This window comes from Zophobas morio, unplaced genomic scaffold, assembly GCF_036711695.1.
Source record: "Zophobas morio isolate AGI-343-1 ecotype UQ-CSIRO unplaced genomic scaffold, CSIRO_AGI_Zmor_V1 ptg000011l, whole genome shotgun sequence".
Taxonomy (NCBI): domain Eukaryota; kingdom Metazoa; phylum Arthropoda; class Insecta; order Coleoptera; family Tenebrionidae; genus Zophobas; species Zophobas morio.
The window spans coordinates 2,829,691-2,847,657 of record NW_026972116.1 but is presented as its reverse complement, the minus strand read 5'-3'; the positions used below and the strand labels follow the sequence as shown (position 1 = coordinate 2,847,657).

At 33.6% G+C, this 17,967-nt stretch overlaps 2 protein-coding genes and 1 long non-coding RNA gene across 3 annotated transcripts; 1 reads left to right on the top strand and 2 right to left on the bottom strand.

The window, feature by feature from the left end:
• Positions 1–2,706: 2,706 nt before the first annotated feature.
• LOC135127408 (uncharacterized) lies at positions 2,707–3,587 on the bottom strand. Its single transcript, XR_010280217.1, has 3 exons — positions 3,486–3,587; positions 3,350–3,425; positions 2,707–2,727 (listed from the first exon to the last, which is right to left on the bottom strand). It is a non-coding gene; the product is annotated as an uncharacterized LOC135127408 (long non-coding RNA).
• Positions 3,588–5,195: 1,608 nt separating this feature from the next.
• On the top strand, positions 5,196–5,775 carry LOC135127112 (uncharacterized). The gene is made up of 3 exons (XM_064053443.1): positions 5,196–5,214; positions 5,266–5,560; positions 5,610–5,775. Exons 1-3 carry the CDS (start codon positions 5,196–5,198, stop codon positions 5,758–5,760), a joined length of 465 nt encoding a protein of 154 aa, XP_063909513.1. The 3' UTR covers positions 5,761–5,775.
• Positions 5,776–5,856: 81 nt separating this feature from the next.
• Positions 5,857–14,574, bottom strand: LOC135127111 (uncharacterized). The gene is made up of 4 exons (XM_064053442.1): positions 14,434–14,574; positions 14,191–14,381; positions 14,025–14,135; positions 5,857–6,019 (listed from the first exon to the last, which is right to left on the bottom strand). Exons 1-4 carry the CDS (start codon positions 14,572–14,574, stop codon positions 5,857–5,859), a joined length of 606 nt encoding a protein of 201 aa, XP_063909512.1.
• Between the last annotated feature and the right edge of the window lie 3,393 nt (positions 14,575–17,967).

The window sequence follows — 17,967 nt, the reverse complement described above, 5'->3', positions numbered from 1 at the left end:
TCCATGGCCAACTACGCCCTTAGATTCATCTCTTTTCTAACGGAAAAACTCAGATGAAGCAAACGTGTAGCACGCTTCTTTATCTTTACTAGAACATTACATACATTTACACTTTATTTTAACTTGTAAGGGTTATTATAAAAAGCAGAATTTGCAAAATCAGGGAGGGAAGTACTTCGTAATACATTTATGGTCGTGTCATTGGATAATAACACTGGTCAACAAAATTTAATTTTTTCTCTCTAACTTTGACATAATTGTAATGTTTTCGTTTAATTTGTCTCTGTGTTTGTAACAGAGAGCATAAATCTTATAACTTAGCTCAATTAAAAAAAATATGCATATTTGATGTTAGAAACACAAAATCAGGTAAAATAATTTAATTTTTGTATCTTTAACGGCAAAAAGTGTAGTTTTAACAAAAAAACAACCATAAATAAGAAAAAAACAACGAATGTAGTTTAAAAAACGAAAAAAACAAAAGAAACAGCGAAGACCGACGTTTTTTCGGTTGCCTCCTATAGATTTTATTGGAGATCTCTCGCTTGATGGTCCCGCAGTATTCTGCGAGCATTTAGGTGTTCCATTGATCTTGGTAACGTTTTTCTATCGACAAAATGCCCAGATGAATGTGTTCTCTATGATGGTCACTCACGTCGTCACAATTTTTGGGGAAAAAATCAAGGTGCGAGTGTATAAAATGCACTTTTAAGAATATGTTAATTTTAAATTTTTTATATGATGAGAACATGTCTTCTACTTACTAAAAGTAGTTTTCTTATTGTTTCCCAAGAAGTTTGTAGCAATTTGATTACAAAAAAATACACTTTATATAAAGTTTCCTATTACTTAATAGTACGATTTTTGTATTTTTCAAGGATAATATTTTAAGATTACTTTTAAATGAGAGCTAAGTTTTGGTTTAGCCCTTTATAATATCATTTAAAATTGCTAATTAAATAATAATTGACTGCTATAATAAAAGTTAGAACTTAGCTGTTGACCAGTGTAATCTGTTGGGCATTAAAGTACTACTATTATTATTATTAATGTCTACCGGCAATCAAAATGTCACTATTTGCGTTTGTTTCAATTTACATTTGCTTCAATTAAAGTCTACGCAGCATGCGCACACACACGCAGAAACGAATCACAGTTTAATCGCAATCGGAAGAATGGTCTCGTATCTGCTTTTTCAATAAATATGTACCCATATACTTGGGACGTAGGACAAGTAAGCTTATTCTCATCGCACTGACAGAAACTCTGAATAGACAAAAGAGCGCCAAACATCAATTCCTTCCTAAAGCCTACGGTAATGTTAGTGAATTAACGCTTTCCCTACTTTGTTAGCACTGTATGCGCATGCACCCCCACACCTCGAGTCCAGAGGAATGATGGAGAGAGTGAGATAGCTCAAGTACCGACTGCAAATAACATGTACACGTAGAGAAAATAAGCTAATAAGTGTTTAAGTAAACACATTTGTCTTTACGACTTGTGAAAAAGTTCACGAGTCCAACAAAAGTAAAAATTTAATTTAATGGTAAGTGACTTATTTTGATCTTTCGTAATTTCGTTTTATTTTACAGATCTAATAATAATTGGCACTAAACTAATAACAGATTTTGTTTTTTTTCGGTACCTTCACTGAAACTAATCATAGCATTATCATTGCTTCAGCAATAGAAATTTTATACAGGGCTTTTATAAATGATTCTAAGGGCGTAATTGGCCATGGATTTAAAAAATCCCACTTCGTTGAAATTATGCCTCATTATGACAGTTCTCACTTGTCATTAATGACATTTGTTACCTGTCATTTAAAGTCATCGTTTTTATTGTTTTAACGTTTTTCAAGTGTGAATTACAGTAACTCTCGTTGATCGAAGCTCAAAACAACAAAACAGTCGTTTTCAAAACTCTTGGTGGTTGCGTACACTGTGAAAATGGTTTATTCTGTTGAACAAGACATTTTCATTGTTGTGTCTTGTGACCACAATGGGACTTCGTAAACGAATAGTATGTAACCGCTTGTAACCAAGAATATCTGGCCAAATTCCGTGATTTAATAATTCAAGAAACATCGTTAGAGGCTCACATTAGGCATTAAAGGTGTAATCAACAAATTTCTTCGAACTGGCGGTGTCAACAAAGAGAAACATCGGGAAAGACGTTGAGTATCTAAGGAAGTTGATGATTTGAGACGATTTGGGCAGAATCGGCAAATATGTTTGACAAAATTTCCTCTGCAGTCAGGAGTTTATGTTGCAACATGAAATTGAACAATGGACCTTAAACAAAGTGATGAACATTTTCAACATTTACTGTCATGTTTACCGCAATAAATTTTGTTCCTTTTTATTGTAATGATTTAGTTTTATTTTTTAAAAAGATATGAAGCATTTAGGCAACCAATTATACAGATGCGTGTGGTCTTTGTCATGCGTCCTTGTTCATTTAGTATGTACATTTCAAGTCGCAGAGGCGGCATGTTTACATCACCTACTGCGACCATATAATCATTTATAGAAACCCTGTATTTAGATATTGTAAAGTTAGGCAAGGTCTTTTTAGCAGTACATACAACCTGTTTTACACTATTTGACTGTTTAACTAAGGTCGGACGTCTTCGGGATTGGGGAACCTTCTCGTGGGTGCCGACCGTTTTCGCAAAGAGGAGCTATGGAGGAGACCAACCATACCCTTCAGTTTCTTGTAAAAGACCTACAACATTTAGTAACAGGTACTTTGGTAACACTGATACTTGGCTAGTGAGACGCTTTAGGGGCGATAAGGGTGGAAACCAGAGGGTTGAGAGGGCGAAGTGTCTTTGGGGGCTCGGGGAATAAGAATAGCTGTTTATCACGCCAATTCTGCCGGTACCCGATCCCAGGCCAGACCTGATGTGGCATAGGCTCCCAAGACTAGTCATCGGACCGATGGTGCCTAGAAGATGGTCCTTAGAATTTGACAAGCCTGTTTGGATGATAGTTCTGAGTTAACCTTACCCACATGGGAGGCAAGGGAGGCATGTATTTCTTCGGAGCGCAACTTTATGGGGCGGTATATGTGAAAATATTGCCTCTCACGTCTTAGAGATTAACTAATCTACCTACTTGCAGGCCACGGACCGCGAGGTTTACTAAATGTTGAAGCAATGCATTGGCCCAGGCCGGTACAGTCGTCACTGACTAACTCCATACAAAACTGGTACATAAAAGTGTAAAGATGTCTAGCCCGAGGCAGAGCACTTGTGTTCTGATAAAGGTCTACCTGCAAACTGAGGAGCTATTCGGATAGTATATGGGATTGGCATCTCATCAAATTATTCGTTTTTTTCACATACCTACTTCAAAAGATTTGCATGTCGAAATTTATTTCGCATCGAACAAACTCGTCAGTTTCATCTCCTGTTGTACAGACTAGGGAAAACATTGATGCTCATTACCTTGCAAGCCAAAGGGGTTTTGGCGAAGGCTTACCAGTATCTATTTGTTCGAGGTGCCCCCTCCGTACACAAAACCTAGGACCTCGGGTCGGGCTCCAAGCCCCACCGGACGGGTGTTCTTCTGCACTAACCCTCATTGAAGTTGGACTTGAGGGGGTAGTGGAAAGTAAAGTGTCTTGATGGTGATCATCCCTTCGGAGGCGCCTTAAAGTCAAAAAGCGGGAAAGGCGGAAACTCGCAGTCCCAGATACATTACCATAGCTGAAAACTTATTTTTATCAGTAATTTCGAAAGATATTTTAACAACCAGTTCGTTAGTGAAGCGATTCTTCCTTTAGGCTCAAAAAACAGTAGATCCAGTTCCTGGTAGTATTAACACTAATAAGTTTTAGAAATCTAACCAAATATTGAGTTTTTTGAATTGTTATAAGTTTATTTGACGACGTAGTTGAGGAAGGAGATGAACCCTGAAACCGGTACCACCAAAATAGTATAAATAAAAATAAATAATGAACTATGCAAACCGACTATTATTCTACATTAGTAAACTAAATTTCTTCTGCTCGAGTCGTCCCAAATCATCCACAACTTCCTCAGAGACCGAAGGTCTTCCAGGAGATTTCCCTTTGTTGACACTGCCAATTCGAACAAATCTGTTGATTACTTCTCTAATGTAAGCCTCTAACGATGATTCTTGAATTTGCAAATCAGGGTATTTAGCCAGGCATTCTTACTTACAAGTGGTTATAGAATACACACACTTTGCGTTTACGAATGTCGCATTGCGATAATAAAGACATAACAATGAAAATGTCTTATCAACAGAATAAACCATTTTCATCTTTGCTTCCTAGCATAAAAACAAAGTTTTCGTAACCAAGGACCAAGGGTTTTGAAAACGACTGTTTTGTTGTTTTGAGCTTGGATCAATGAGAATTACTGTAGTAATTCACACTTGAAAAACGTTAGAATAATAAAAGGGATGACTTTAAATGACAGATACAAATGACATTAATAACAAGTAAGAATTTCATAATCTCATAATGAAGCATAATTTCACCGAAGTGGGATTTTTGAAGTCCATGGCCAACTACGCAGCTAGACTGATTTATATAAGCCCTGTATATATTTAAAACTAATACAACGCATCTAAGTGTTTCAAAAGTATCATAATCAATCATATTTTAATTATCTATAAAAATCCGTCAAAAAAATGTAAGTTGCAATTTAAATGTGTCATATTTGCAATCTACTCAATTAAGCTTCCCCCTTCAAGCTAAAAATAATGACGTTTGTAGAATCTCAATATTTCTGTCCGATCACAGGTTTTAATACCGCAAATTTTTATCTGGGCTACCCTTTGTAGAGGTTTATATGACGTTCTCTAAATCATATTTCGTATTCTCCTACTCTCTTCTTATTATGCGTAGTTACTTAGAAAATAATTTTCATTAGTACCAAGCTGCTAAACTTCATGTTTACATACTAAACATTGTGGACGGGTCATTTAACTCACCGTGTCTAACTAAATCATGATTATGAAATATAAATCAACATTATTGCTAAAGTTAAATCTAAATATATTGCAAGCATGAAATTCTCTCTAGTATTAATATTTTTAACAGTCATTATAATTTGTGTAAATTGCAATTTCGGCAAACTTTTGGACACAAGTGGTGAATTACTATCTCGACAAAAGCGGTATTTAATCTGGCATGAAGGTGTCAACTGGGTTCAGGTAATAATGGTACAGGTAACTTGGAGTAAGGGCAGCTAAAATATAACTAATACAAACCCTCAAAAGATGATTGCAGGAATCGGCATACCGATTGAATTACGTGATCAAAGCATCACCATAGGGACTGTCGTAAAAGCTTTTTATTTATTACCAACGAACAGCACTGACTACACACAACCCTCGATCGATTATGTCAGAAAAAAGCGTTCTTCTACAAGATGGGTTACTTATAAACTCATCGAGAATTTTTTGCAAAGAAGTGGTTATGGTGATGGAAAAGCTTGTCTTCTGAGAAGCATTTGCGAGGTAGCCGCACAGCCTTTCGAAAGGAAAACGGGAATTTTAGCCGAAATAATCCACGCAGTTCTGACGTGAGCAATAAGAATTTTATGGAAAATTCCATTACAATGTAATTTTCAGACCGTCGTCGACTCGTGAACCTCTCGACAATCATTCGAACTGCGAGTATCACGCAGCTGAAAAATTTGGAAGAGAAGTCGACAATTGCGCCGTTTTGTTTCCGGAATGTCCTCTCAATTTTTTCCAGCAGTTTACGAGAATGTTAGAGTAAAACATACATAATAGAACTTAGAAATTGGAATGTGAGTGAAATGTAAATAAAATAAGAGAGTTTTATTTTACTTTTTATTTATGGAAGAAATGTGACTTACAACAAAATTGTACTCTCAAGTACTGTAAAGATGTCCAAAAAACTGGTGGTACAGTCTTTGAAAATGTTTTCGCAATTTTGCTTCTTTTTACCAAACATTTGAGCAGCATAATATTCATTATCGCTGTGCCGATTAAGTTTATCGTTGGTACTGGTGGGTCTAAAATTTATGTTCACTTTAAAATTGATGAAACGATAAATAAAAGGGAAAAAGTCGTAAAAAAGTAACCACAGCTATTTTTACCAAATTATGTTAAGTTACATTTCTAATTTTAAGTTGAAAAATGCTTAAACTGACGCGTTATTTTAAATAAAAGTATTAAATAGTAATTTACACAACTAGTTCGGGATATCCTTCTTCCCGCATAAACGCTTGTTTGCGGACGACCGAAGGGAGAGTCGCATTTGCGGGAATGCGGGAAGCAGGCTTCACGACAATGTGGTGTACAATATTTCTTGCAACGAATAAACGTTTAAACTGAAAAAATTAACTGTGAGTTGAAAAAAAATAGTATATTATTAGCCAAGGTTACAGAGCCAAGCATTCTAGACCGAGCGCAAATTAGAACCCGAGACGCGCAGCGTCGAGGGCTCTGAAGCGCGAGGTCTAGAAGTGGCTTTGCAACCGTGGTTAATATACTATTTTTTTCACTAGTAGAAACCATAAGACAATAAACTGAAAAAATAAACGTTCAATTTTTTGACGCAACATGATTTTGTTTTGATTTCTAATCAAACTTGATCTAAATCTTCAACACAAAGAAAACCGTTTATACTTGTCGCTGAGTTAATCATTTTATCTTCTACCGTCTACCAACTACCATGCGTATACTCAAGTAATGTTTGTAGCACACATTTGTTCATTTTTTAAGAAATAATCACATCAAACATTCCGTACATAACCTCAATTTTTCTTTTTGAACCGGTGGTCGCAAAAGTTGAATTTGCTACCACTAAAGGAGTCGACATTTGCATGCGTCAAGGCTGCTAGTGAAAAAATGTAATTTTTGCACTCATGACCATTTTTGATACTTTCCATTGCCATGGTAACCTTAAAGTAGTCGGGAACTGTCAACATTGTGATGTGTTTATGGCTCTGCCAACGTCGTTGTTTATAAATCACTCAAAGTTAATCTTTTCAGTTTAAATATTTATTCGTTGCAAAAAATATTGTACACAACACGTTCGTAAAGCCTGCTTCCCGCATTCCAGCAAATGCGGCACTCCTTTCAATCGTTCCGCAAACAAGCGTTCATGAGGGAAGCAGGCTATCCCTAACTAGTTGTGTAAATTACTGCTTCCCGCATGAACGCTTGAATACGGAAAACAGGTTTCACGAACGTGTTGTGTGCACATTTTTTGCCACAAATAAATTTTTAAAATTGAAATATTAACTGTGAGTTATTCATAAACAAAGACGTTGACAGTGCTGCAAACACATCGCTTCCAGGCTATTTTAGGTTACCATGGTAACGGAAAGTAAAAAGCACGCGTGAAAGAAATTCAACAAAAGAGGGTCGTCACTTGTGCAAAAACATTAATTGTATAAACAGACAATTCCCTAATTTATGTAATTACAGCCTATAAATTCTGAAGCAATATATTATACAAGAAATAAATAGAACTTTATACCTGTTACTGAAGCTTAGATATAGAAGTTTTGGTAGTAGGTAATAAATATTACATTTACAGAAAATTAAAACATTTGAATTCGTTTTAATAATTATCAACATTTGACCTGCGTTTAGATATGCCTTGAGAAAAACTTAAAGAAGTAGTGTATTTGTTAAATAATAATTATAAACATTTGACCTGCGTTTAGATATGCCTTGAGAAAAACTTAAAGAAGTAGTGTATTTGTTAATATACTCGTAGTCATTCTGGCAAATGTCTAAAATCATGTCTCTACAACGTTGTCGTTTATCTATTTATCCATGAACGAGCTTAGTAAAAAGAAAATATTCCAAGTTTCCTGACAGTGAAATTTTAATTATACTTTAAGATTATCGTGTAAGAGGAAAAACGCTAACCTAAATTTGTTTGTTTTTCCCGCCAAAAATTTGACCAAATCATTTCCAAATTTGCTAGATCTTCTCATATGGTTGCATGCTTCTTTACCAGTGGTTTATTGTAAAAAAATCGGCCTAAAATTATAGTATAAGCACTTGTTCATTGTAATGACGTCATCGACATTTTAGCAAAGACGCATATATACATTTGAATATATACATTGTAATCATAACAGTGTACTCAAAGTTTCGGAAAAGTGGGGTGAGTCGTTCATGCTTTGATCAATAAAATAGATTACCTCAGTTATAATTATTTTTTTATACATAATTCTAAAAACTATGAATGCCCTGATAAACTGCAAATATAGACTCAGAAACTCAGAATTTTTAAACATTTTGGGTATGTTTTATTCCTTTGGAGATCATTTTATCAATTTTCTTAGCGTAGTTAAACGGATAAATTTTGATTAACGATTTATCATGCTTACGATAACCTTAAAAGGTCTTGATTTTTTTTTTCTTAAAGTCTGGATGGCTATCTGTAAAAACTCGTGCACAAATTGATATACCACAACTGCGGGTGTATGTTATTTTGTAAAATTTAAATAACATACACTATTATAAATTTTGAAGATGCTGGGGATGTTTAGATAAAGCATGGTAAATCAAAATATATCCTTTTATGCCCTCGTCCCAAATATTGACGACATGATTTAAAAATTTTACCGAATAAATTCTATCTAAAATATGCAAAATATTGTGGGTCGATAGTTGAGGTTTGTTAATGTATTACTGTTTTATTTCCCCAGCGTAAGCTAAGGAAGTATGTAGTAGGGAATAAACTGTGGTTGTAAAACCTAAGAAGAGGTCAATCAAATTATCTATAATTACATACAGAACCTAAAATAATTTTAGAATATAATCCTAAATGAAACGTATAACTTTAGTCTGTAACTTTTTTTCTGTTTCTAATAATGAATGAGATATCGAGGAGCGCGCCTGGTGATTCAGCCTGTATATCGGATGTGTCAAAAGTCGCGGAAAATCGGAAAAAAGCGAGTTTCGAAACGCTCTAGAAACGTTAACAAGTTTTATTTTTTACTTAGAGTTTTTCGTTAAATGTTAGAGCTTCTGGAAATTCTGCGAACAAACGTTAACAAATCCCAGTATCGTGGTGTGTGATTTCGAAAGTTTTTTTTTTTCGATCTGTAACTGTATTGTGAGTAGATATTCAATAATAACGGGTGTTCAATTGAAAAATCTCGCAAAGTAGGCGTTGGAGTTTCATGTGACACAAACGGCATGTCTGTTCTTATAACATCCTTTTCAAATGACATTCTAGCGCCTAGTCTGAGTGATTTTTCAATTGAACACCCGTTACATGACATCAAAGTACCACATATTACGTTCTTTGTCACTTAAAATTGGTGGAAGATTGTCAGTTTAAAATGTTGCAACATGGTTTAGGCATCACAACAACAACAAAAATTGCATTATAAATTCTCAACAACTGTCAGAAAGTTATTATGACAGTTTTCAAATATTTATTTAAATTAATCGATACTGTTTGATTAAACAAATGAATATTGTGACATGTATTTAATGCTCGGAGAGGTGCAAGTGACCAAGCGGTGGGCAAGTACGTTATATAAGCGCTACCCAAATGATCCTAATTCCAATGTTTTTAGGCGGCTTAACCAACGTCTAAGAGCAAATCGACAACCTGTACCAAGTCTTAAAGGACTTGGAAGTCCAAAAACAATGTGGAAACCGAAGAACCAATTATTGATGTTGCTCTTGAGGATCCTACAACTAGTGTTAGGCAAGTAGGTGGGCTATTGGATGTACCGTTCAAAACTGTGAACAGGGTTATTCGTGATGAAGAATTACATCCCCATCATTACACAAAAGTAAAAGTCCTATTTCCTACCGATTATGCCTCCAGAATGGAATTTGGTCGATAGATACTTCAGGGACGATGATTTTTTGTCCAAGGTTTTGTGAACGTATAAATCTCTTTATGAATAGTGGTATATTCAGTAGACATAATAAACATTTTTACTCCATTGATAATAATCCACGGAAATACTTTGAAATAAGGCATCAACATCGGTTTAGTTTGAACGTATGGGCAGAAATCATAGGGAATTGTTTTATCGGTTCTTACATTCTTCCCATTAATTTAACCGGAAACCATTTTTTACAATTTCTTCAATATAAGCTTGGAAATCATTTGGATGAGATTGTTTTGGCAATTAGTAGCGACATGTTTATACAACTGGATGGCGCTGGACCACATTATACTGTGCCAGTTGGGACGTGTTTAAACGCAATTTACCCAGATTGATGATTAAGTCGCGGGGGTCGCACTCGACTTTAATTCGATTGATTTTTATATCTGGGGTCACATGAAAGATCTGGTTTACCAAACAATCCCAAAAAATTTAGAAGATTTAAGGCAGTTAATTTTTCATGCTATTGTAACTGTAACACCTGAAGTTTTGCATAGAATACCTGCTGCTTTACGAAAACGATCAGAAACCTGTTGGTTGGCTATCGGTAGAGGATTTTCCCATTTGTTGTAATCTTGTAATTGTTTTGTTTTTATTGTTTTTTTTTTATTTAGCTTAAAAATAAATAAATGTTTGTTCAAATTGTTGCAATGCACGTCTTTCAATTCTAATTTTACTCGACAACGGAAATAGGCGCAATTAAATTTATTGCTGCCGTCTGCGGTGTTGCCTTTTTAGTTTTTACATTTTAAGTCTTTTCTCAAAAAAGACAGGACTTAAAATTATTTTCTCAACATATTCGATAACCCCCACAATCCCAACAACCGCCTCCTAACGGCTCGTGTTGCAGATAAAATAGACCGAATATAAAACGATTAACCATACACATTTTAGACAATATTAGGACCGATTTTATATTTTCTTACATTGAATTACAGATTGAATTTGAAATTTATTTAGAACTGTCTTAAAAAGACCAACACCGATTAAAATGAATACATTTTTATTGAAAAATACGTTATATGATCCACGCTTACTCTAATACAAAGAATAATTATTATAAGTATCAAGTTTTTCCGAAGATAGAAAAATATCAAGAAAAATTACATTATTGCAAAAAGAAGAAATAGTCACCAATACAGCCAGTTACAAATATACACTATCCCTTTGAAACATAAGAGTTTATTGTCCCTTTCGGAAAAGTATGATATCTATTTTTACGTCACAAGTCATACTTGCTTTAATAGTTCCACAGCCGATTGCGACAATGTAAATATTAAACTTTACATATATCTTTCAACATTTTACTTCCCGATCGTAAGCTAAAGAAATATACTAATCGAGATCATCGGACGATCTCCCAGTTTCATATTTTCTCGACGTTTCCTGTCTGCCTGTGACGATTTTTATTAGACAGATAATCTACGAAACTATCGGATCGATTGCTATCAAATTTTGATGTATATTAGGAATATCATATACAGGGTGACTCAGAAATAAGTAGATTAATTTTAACCAGTGACAGAACTCGTGAAACGGAACAACTTTTTTATATAGCATTTTTTCGAAAACTCAAGTCGAATTTAGAATTTTCCCACCCATATATTCACGAACCCTCTATGTTTACCTTAAATAATAACTTAAATAATAACAACACTACAACAATAAATAAGGTACCCTAGCAACTGTTTTGACACTGACAATCATTTTTTTGTCAAGTGTAATTAAATGTCGTCTCTTTAAAGTTTGTTTGGCACAGATTTCTACTTTATAGACGAAATGTGTTGAAATGGTTTTGTTTTCAAATCTTGAATACACCGATGTCGTTTTAACCTACGGTGAGGCTCAGGGAAACGGCGCTCGCACCCAAAGAATTTTTTCAGAAAGCCTCCCAAATCGTCGTCTGCCAAATGTGGGCACTTGTAAGAACGTTGCAGCATCTTCGAGAGTACGGATCTTTTAAACTTGCAGCTCAAGATCGGGGTAGGTTACGTAGTAATAGAATTGCTAATATTGAAGAGGCTGTTTTGTCGAAGCTCGACCGGACACTAGGACGCGTCACTGTCCAGTGTGATGTATCGGAGAGTAGTAGTTTGGAGGATATTCAAAGAACAACTGTACCTCTTTCAGGACTAGCAACTCAGTTATTGACACCAACAGACTTACCACGTAGGCAAAACTTTTGTGAGTAGTTTAACAGAAAAATAAACGAACAAGCAAATTTTGTATCTCTGTACCGTCAACTGATGAGGCCGGATACATGAGGGAAGGTGTAATCAACACCCACATTTGGGTTGATGAAATTCCGTAGGCCATTAGGGACCAGCACTTTCAATTTCTCTCTAAATGATTGTCATGTTGACATGATTAGAAAAATACCTATCCTAGTAATTGTTTTTGACCATAAATCATTAATTGTTATAATTATTATTAGTGTCCATAGGTGACTGAGGATCAATGGGCGGGTAACCTTAATTAGGATCAAACTTTAACAATTTTTAACTTAATAATTAAAAAGTTTGTGACAAAACCCTATTAAAAAAGTTGTAGATTTCGATGAACTCTATAACTGATTAAAATTAATGTACTTATTTCTGAAACACCCTGTATATGCTAAAAAGCTAACCAAAATTTAGGACGCCACCTCAAAATTGTACATAATAAATAGGTTTTAAATTGTATAAAATAACATAATTCTACACGTATAGTTTATGAATCCAGATTAAGTTTTTACACGAAACATCCAGATTTTTTGAAAAAAAAAACAACATTGTATAACAGCATTTTGAAATTGAATTTTGAATCCGCAAAATCGGCTGCTTTGAACTGTTACAGATGTTTTAAAGTTATCGTAAGGATGGTAAATTTTTGTTCAAAATGTATTTGTGTATCCCCCCTCAAAAAATCTACAATATGTCTTATTATATTTCTGAGGCGAGGGGAGTTCTGTCGAAATAACTTCGGATCAATTTTTTGTTTTTAAAAATTAGCTAAAAATTAGCTATTGAAATTCAGAGCATTATTTATTACTCCTAATTGATATGATTTCGTATCGTGTGTGAGAAAAACGAATTTATTTTAGACCAAAGGTTTTCTAAAACACTTTCGAATTAAATAATTGTATGATCTTAAATTAGTGCATCAAAAAATTGTATAAATAAGCTGCTTAAGATTTTTAAAAAAGAGTTTAAACTAAATAGCTTAAATGAAACTAGATTTACCTTTAAATCTTATTAAAAAACCAATATGAAAACTTTCAATTTATACAAAATATTAAACTGACTCATCTTTCTTTGAGAATTTTTAAAAATAATCTGCTACTTGCTTACATTGTTAGTCTTCAAACAACTTTTCCCTTCAGTAACAAATTTATTTTCAATCTAAAAAACGTCTGCCGTGAATTCCGAAGCTTCACTGCCATCTAAACATTATCCTCATGGATATAACGAATCTAAACCTTGTTTCTGTTGTTTCTCACACCGATGGATTTTTCACATCCACTGTAGTTAGTATTATTATATGTAATAAGTCCTACATATTGTTCTTGACAACAATAAATTAATAAAAATTAATACGGAGGAATGAGTTTTTGGGTAATTCTTTTATATAACCTATTATTTTATACATAACTCAGAAATGTGTCACCTGAATTTCTCTAAATTTCGAAAATATGGTTAAGTTGTAGTTTACATACATCTAAATTAATATATGTATTTGTGCAAACGAAAAAAAAATTTCAGATTTTTAATACTTGGTTGGTTTCCGACTTTTATACGTTTTAAATACCTACGTTAAACAATTTCTTGATCGCAATTACATAACTCATTTATCTAACTTTATGTAACTAATTAAATTACCATAATGATTTTTTAGCATAATTAAAATTAGTATATTTCATTTATTTCAATGAATTTTATATAAACTCTGAAGTCAGATAAAATCTGGGTTATGGTAATAGCATCTTATTCATTCAGTTACTGGTGTAAGGAAAATATAGAATGAAATATAGATTAAAAGTAAGTGAAATAATAAGAATAATGTTCTAAGTTAGATATTTTTGGAATAAAAAGTATTTAACTTTCTTACTTGGGTATTATTTTTTTATGCTTTAAACAGATTCAGTTAGTCATCTTCAGATACTTACGTAAAAAAGGTGTGAACCAACTCATGGAATAATCCAAAATTTCTTACCACAGGCGTATGAGCCACTTCGCAAATAGCTCGCAGCAGACAAGATTTTCCCCTAAATCCTTTCCTGTCAACGTTTTATAAGTCTAATTTGTTTCCAATGTAACAAGAACAAATCTTACATTTCCAAAGCTTGTGACAACAAAGCATACAAATCCCATCTATTAAGGGCTCTTTTTTTTCTTGCGTACGTAACAATAGGGTTAGTTATTTCTGACGCATTTGTCGGAAACCTATAGTTCGCCTTAAGTACCATGCCGACTATAACAGTTTCTGGTTTTAAATCAACTGGAATGCCGAAGCCACAGATCGCCTACAAATTTTTTCTATTAAAACGACAAAAAACCGAACAAGAAAATTTTAACCAGCAGCTTGCTGCCACCTTCAGGCCAAATTAAAGTCCTTTTTTCTCTCCTTAGAGCACTATTTTTCACGTATTGTGCGCAATTCATCCACGCAACATCAGATAAAATTAGAACGCATAAAAGTGACTGGCAGTTAATCATTTTGCGACGAAATAGAGGTGACGTTGATTACAACGATCTTAATAAGTTATGAGTAGTTACATTTTCAATTTGAGAGCCTTTGATGACTTAATCAAAAATACAAATTTTTATTGTACTGAATGAAGCACTAAACACCTTAATTTATCTAATATGTGTCTCACTATTTAAATATTGAAATAAGTACAGGCCGTTGCTTTGAACTCTTGAAATGTCATCTTTGATGTCTCTATTACAACGTTCGGCCGAAGGTCGGAACGCGGAAAACCAGTTAAAAAAAAATTTGCTTTAGCAAAAATCAACCAAGTCAACTCGAGTATACTTAATGGAATGTGTCTATTAAAAATGTAATTAAGCTGCTCCAGAACGAGCAAAAAAGTGATGAAAGAGCGAAGACAGAATCGATAATAACAATGAGAGCTGACGCAGTAATTTTGTTCAAAGAGGTAGCGGTTATACGTACGATAACTAATTCTATAGCAATTTTAACTCGCCAGAACTTTTCCAGATATTCATAATATGAAAAAAAATTAAATATAGAACATTTTCTATCTGAATTCTGTTTCTCTATTTATCACAAATCTGGAGCTTTACTCACATATTGTTTCAACATCACGAATTAGATATGTTTCAATGCAATTTTTATTTTCTCGAATTCATATATTTCAACCAAAGAATGTATTTGCGTCGTAAATCTTGAAAGAATTCAAATACGCTAAAACAAATTAGACCCAATTTCATTCCCGTAAACTGTGAACATATCCATCAAACTGGAACTGCAATCGTGGAAAATTCTGTCGCATTTCCCATCCTTTTCACCAATGTTTTGCGCCGCATAGTATTCGTTATCAGAATGATGCTCTACTTTCTCGTTTGTGCTCGAAGGCCTAAAACCGTATCTTTTTGTTACGAAACGAAAAACCGTAACACTTACGTAAAAAGCACGTGAATCAATTCGTTGAAAAGTCCGTAATTTTTCTCTAGAGGTGCACCAGCCACTTCACAGATGGCTCTTAAAATGCATGGTTTTCCTTCAAATCCTCGCCTTGCGACAAATACAATTTACTTTATTACTTCAGGTTTGCAAATAAAATTCTTACATTTCGATGGCTCGAGATAACAATTTGTAAATGTCCCATCTACTGGAGGCTCTTTTTTTCCGTTGATAGAAGACATAAGGATTGACGAGCTGGCTGATGTTCATGGGTACGACATAATTCGCTTTAAACACTGTTCCCACGATCACAGTCTCTCTTTTTAAATCAAGAGGAATGCCAAAACCTGTAATCACCTGAAAATAATTTTTGATAAATTTTTGTAAAAATTGTTAGAGTGTGGACTTGTAATCTGCTGGCTCCTTCTTGCCAAATTAAGGTGCGCTTTTCTCGGCTTACAACATTTTTTACATACTGACTACAAATTATTGATGAAGAATATAAAAGCAAAACAAAAAGTGATACAAGTAATTTGCGGATAAACATTTAAAAAAGTGTTCGCCGACGTTCCCAAGATTTATTTTACAGACTGAAACAACACTTCCAGTTTTAACGTCCTAGTCATGAATTTTTAATCAGCAAATAATTGCTATGTAGATCAGATGGTGTATTCTAATGGAACTTTAATTTATCTAACATGTCTTTCAATATTTAAATATTGAAATTAGAGTCAACAGTAGTTAGCAAACGTTCTCAAAGATTTTACGACTTTCATATTTCCAACTTGAATAATTGTAAGAACAAATCAACATTACTTAATTTTCTTTACTTGTTAGAGTTCAGCGATTAATATAAAAATTAGGAATTTTCCTAACATATTAAAAGTTAATTTAAAAACAATTAAAACACCTGGCTCATTTGACCATACTGCCAGACAAAAAAACTCGGACACTTGAATTTTTTGTGATTACTTGCAACTGATCGAGCTTCTGTAAAAAATATTCCAAAAAGGCAACTCATTAATGTATTCACTAATAGAAAACATTACTTTGTTCTACAACATGTGGAAAAAGAAAAAAAGTAAAAAAAGTTATAACACTAAACATTGGCGTAAATTTACAATTATTCAAGTGTTCGGGTTTATTTGTCAGGCAGTGTAGTTAAAAAAAACTTTTATTATGAGTTACTTATTAAAAAATCGATATTATTAAAGAAACGGACACCCCATGTTTTTTCAGTTTCAAGCATAATTAGACCAAGCATGACTGAATCGATATGTGGGTTATATCCTATACTTGAAATTAAAAACTATTTGCGCAAAAACTCTTGACAATTTTAATATTTTTTAATGATTAATCATGCTTAAAAAAATTGGGTGTCCGGATTTTTTAAGCGCTACTGCAAAAGCTAGAGAAATATTGTAATAATTGTTGGTAATTTTACTGGGTAAAAAATTTCCTAAACGATTGTACTGATTAGAATAAAATTATAATGTTGCTTTAAAATTATCCAGCAGATGATAAAACCGCAAGAAAAATTTGTCTGTTTATCACGACCAAAAATTTGATGACATCATATCAAAATTTTATTGAATAAATCTGTTTTGTAACTTTAACTCCATTGTCTGTGCCAATTTTGGTCATACACAAGGACTGATTGAACAGTGTAACGATTAAAATTTATTTTTATTATAGTGTTTTTGGTTTATTCTTCGATGAACAGAATTACGAATCTTTTTAAATAAGGCGTGTAGTGGCATTGGTAAAACCTTCTACATTGAATACGAAACGTTATATACGATTTCGATCCTCGGAATCTTTCCTCTGGAGATTTTTATCTATTTAACAAACAGTTTCGCCTAATTTCTCCCATATTATTGTTAGGATAGAATACCATCGACTTTATTTACCTACTACAATTAATTTTATGTTTTTCAAATTTATTTTTACCAAAAATTACTAAATAAATACATCTTAAAAATATAATAAAAGTACATTCATGCATCCGTTAGTCAGTGTCGGATTGTACCGCCGAGACACCGGGAAATTTCCCCGTGGGCCGCGAAACACTGTACTTCGGGGCCTCAAATCTTATATTTCAGATATACAGGATGTTATGATTACAAATACAATTTTCCTAAAAATCTAACAGACGCAAAAAAATACATAAATATTAAATAAGAGTATCTTTTTTAGTATAGCTTTGTTTGGTAGCGTCGTCAAAAGTTCCAAAAACAACATATGTTTAGTAATAAAAATAATAGTAGTAATCGAGTCCATCGGACAAATTGTCAGTTTCACGTTTTCTTACTTTTCACGAGCTCTAGAGTACGAAAAAAGTGGTCTCCCGCTACCATCTGTTTGCCTGTCTGTGTCAATTTTTATTAAAATAGATAATCTCCGAAACTAATGGACCAATTGTTGTCATATTTTATGTGTATGTTAAAAACATCATCACCAAC